The sequence below is a fragment of the Corvus moneduloides genome, chromosome 4 (genome assembly GCF_009650955.1).
Source record: "Corvus moneduloides isolate bCorMon1 chromosome 4, bCorMon1.pri, whole genome shotgun sequence".
Classification (NCBI taxonomy): Eukaryota; Metazoa; Chordata; class Aves; order Passeriformes; family Corvidae; genus Corvus; species Corvus moneduloides.
The window spans coordinates 48,739,493-48,743,104 of NC_045479.1; the positions used below are offsets into that span (position 1 = coordinate 48,739,493).

At 36.2% G+C, this 3,612-nt stretch overlaps 1 protein-coding gene across 1 annotated transcript; it reads left to right on the forward strand.

Annotated features, from left to right (window-relative positions):
* Positions 1-653: 653 nt before the first annotated feature.
* LOC116442432 (forkhead box protein D5-A-like) lies at positions 654-1,812 on the forward strand. Its single transcript, XM_032105391.1, has one exon. The coding sequence runs from the start codon at positions 728-730 to the stop codon at positions 1,577-1,579; it is 852 nt and encodes a 283-aa protein (XP_031961282.1). The 5' UTR covers positions 654-727; the 3' UTR covers positions 1,580-1,812.
* Positions 1,813-3,612: the final 1,800 nt, after the last annotated feature.

Consider the following 3,612-nt stretch of genomic DNA (forward strand, 5'->3'; position numbering starts at 1 on the left):
TGCTCCTTCAAGTGGTTTCTTGGGTTGGCAGAACTGGTCACTTGCATACCCAGCATGAAAGCTGGTTGCTATCAGAGAGTGGATAAGAAAAAAAGGGGAGCAATTTGTGTTTGTTTTTTTTTTTTTTTTGCTCTAATTCGATTTCACCAAGAATAGCTACATTGCAGCTATAAAATTTGATAGGTCGTTTCCTTTCACACAGTACTTTCTATTAGCAGGTAAAACAAATGTTTATTGTACTAAATACAACATGTTTGACTAAGTGTAGAACACAGGAACCAACATGTTGGTTTCAGTTTGTTCTGCATATCACTGGAGAGTCTAATCCTTTCGCAACTCTATCTAGGCACCATAAATTTCTCATTAATCATTATGTTTCAATGGGGAACACCGAAAGGTATTTTCTCAGATTATAATGAAGTGAGAGGCTAACGTCATGGTCTGTTTATCTTCATACTTAACATAGTATAATTATTTTGTATTTTTTTTTTCATTCAGCTAGGACTTGCACCTTGACTTTTGTAAACATAGGCAGTTCGGTTTTCATTGTTAAGGATGTTGACTTAACAGAGTATAAAATAGAAACCTGGGTACATAAGAGCAGCACATTTAAAGTCCAACTTTCATTTCTCCTGCTGGTTATATTCAGTGGACCAATAATTCAACTGGCTACTTGCAGTAAAATATCAGAACACTTAAAATAAATGCTGGGTTTCAGGCTGCTATAATGAGTGAAGACTCTTCTGAAAACAATGAAGGAAGTCTAGACATCTGTACAGTAAGAGAAAAAGAAGAAGGAAAACTGGCTCAAGGGATTACACCCCGAATTTCCAGCTCTCACATACATGCCAAAAAGGGTCTTCCTGTGACTGCAGATGAAGGAAGATTTCTGGATAAACCACCTCTGTCATACATAGCTTTGATTGCAAAGGCAATACTTTCTTCCCCCACAAACAAACTGAATTTAGCTGCTATCTACAAATACATTGAAGATAATTTTCCTTTTTACAAGAATAAAGGTCGAGGTTGGAGGAACAGTGTAAGGCACAACCTTTCACTAAATGATTGTTTCATCAAGGTGGGAAGATGTGAGGATGGCAAAGGAAACTACTGGAGTATCCACCCATCAAACTTAAATGACTTTGTTCACGGGGACTTCAGGCAACATCGAAGGTCACGAAAGCGAGGGCACCAAAAGGAGGTAGAGCACTGCCTTGCTGTGAATTATTTCATGCCATGGAGACACTATTCTTCCTGCCCAGCACCAGGCTGGCTTTACCAAACACACTATTTTCCGGACCCACTGTGGAAACTTCTGTATGCTGACAGACTACAGTTTGTGCATGAATACCAAAAGTGGAATGTTGACAGTGATTTAATCATGAGGAACTTTTCACCTCAACTACAAACTGAAAAACCACACAGCTCTTCTGGGGACTGGTTTTATGGATCTCCTGCTACTTCAGTTATGCAGCAGAATATTTTCCTAAATATTCAGCCGAGTTTCCCTAATTCCCTTTTATTCTTTTCTCAAAAACAGCACCAAAGTGAAGCATTCAGACACATCTGTAAGTACTAGAAAGTATTTGAAATGCAGTAACTTCACAGGCAGCTTGGGACTGCGTCAAGATATATGTTGCACAGTTTTGAACTTTCGTATACGTTTAAAGACAGCAGAAGTGCTTGCTTACTTACATAAGCTAGTGATTTTCCATGATTATTACCTAAGTGTATTAGCTTTGAAACCATAACAATGAATTTCTAATAAATCTGCTAGTCAATGGCCATGCATAGATTACTTTAGTATAAAAGTAAATCCATTCACACTGACTGCCCAATGAAATTATTTTTTAATTGTTCTGTATTAATCATATTACTGTATACTACTGCTCTATTGGATTCAAATTAATACACATATATGTGTATTTATAACTATATATTCAAACATGTATGACCATATATTTACTTCTACATTATATTGAATAGGAAGGATTAATACAGTTTTCCTTTGTCATTTGAGAATGTCTTTGAAATGCTACTTGTCACCTCCCCTACTGCTGAAAATACTGAATTATTCTTCTACTCATTTAATATTATACATTGGTTAGTACTCACTTGGCACTATTAATTCTGATGCATTGTATTGATCAAAAAAATCATTGTACATTTATATATCTTAAAATGTTGTTAGTTACTTGTTCTTGTTTGAATAATTGTTCAGATTAATAAATATTCCAAGTGAAATAGAATTACAATATTATGTAAAATATGTTTTTGAGTTCAAATCTGCTTTTTAAATGCATGGCCACATATTAATTACCCCCTTAAATGATTACTTAAAGGCAACACTACTAATTATGAGTCTACCCATTAGCTGGGTATAATCCATTTAAGAAATTTTCATTTTTTGGATATTTTCCCCTATTGCTTAGGCTTATATCTCTATTTTTAGTTTACATAGTCATAGTTACGTACATAGCTACAGAGTATATGATGATATAAAGTGCTCACCTAAATACATTTTTTAAATTTATGTATCTATCCAGCAACCTCCTGGTAGTAGAAACTTTTGAAGTTTCACACGGGGAAGTGTAACACGCACTACTGTGAAAAACCCAGCTATGCTAAACTATAAAACTAGAAGAACTTCCTTTGAAACACTTGCTCACAGAAAATGCAGATTAAGGCACTGCAGTGCCTCAGTCATGAAATTCCCTTGTGTGTGGACAAAGAGAATTGGACACAGGTGGGGAAGGTGGGATGAAGGGGCTGGTTGGATGGGGAGACCGGCTAGAGGAAACAGAGATAACTGGAGTTGGACAAGGAGCTCAGACAAATAGATCAACATGTTGTGAGAAGCCTAAGGAACAGATATTGTGAATGCCAGGCAATTATAACCAGAGGAGAATGAAAGTTGGGGATAAGAATCAGGGCAGGTTTGATGAGCAGTATGTGGGAAAAGTCTCTGCCTGCTATAGTTTATGTATTGGATAAAATTAAATATTCATAGTTCTTTAGCTGTCAGCAAATTACTTTAAAATTACACAAGATAACAAGTTACTCCTGTTTGTTCTCACTGGGCTTACTTGGCAAAGCTTGTGAAATACACCTGAGGATATTCCTAGAATGACACAGTGTCATTTGACTTCATCCTCCCTGCTAAATAAGAGTTGGAGAAGGGTATTAAAGTGTATAACATGACACTCTGCTTGAGCTAATGTGACCTATCACTTACTAGGTTATCCTTTAAGCCTGAAATAACCATTTTAGTTTGCTCAGGAAAAAGAATTGTATTTTACCAGACTAGTGACAACAGTGGAAATGTGGCATGTACCAGTCCCTAGGCATGCTTCCAGATCTTCGTTCCAGTTTCCTGTGGGAATGCAGTAATAGGAACTCATATAAAGGAGAAGACATTCTTCTGCTCAGATGCTCAGATTTTATTTGAAGATGACTTTGAAATAGTTTTCATACCACTAGTGATACACGTACCATAGAATGAGAACTCCCATCTTAGATATTTCCACTATGATTATGTAGCTGTCAGTGTGCTTTCTTATGTTTTTTGTTTTATTCAATGCGTTTTAACTTTTTGTTTGTTTGTACAGCACC

Excerpts from the sequence above, each read along its gene's own strand:
- LOC116442432 (XM_032105391.1), top strand. The coding sequence starts at position 728 with ATGAGTGAAGACTCTTCTGAAAACAATGAAGGAAGTCTAGACATCTGT.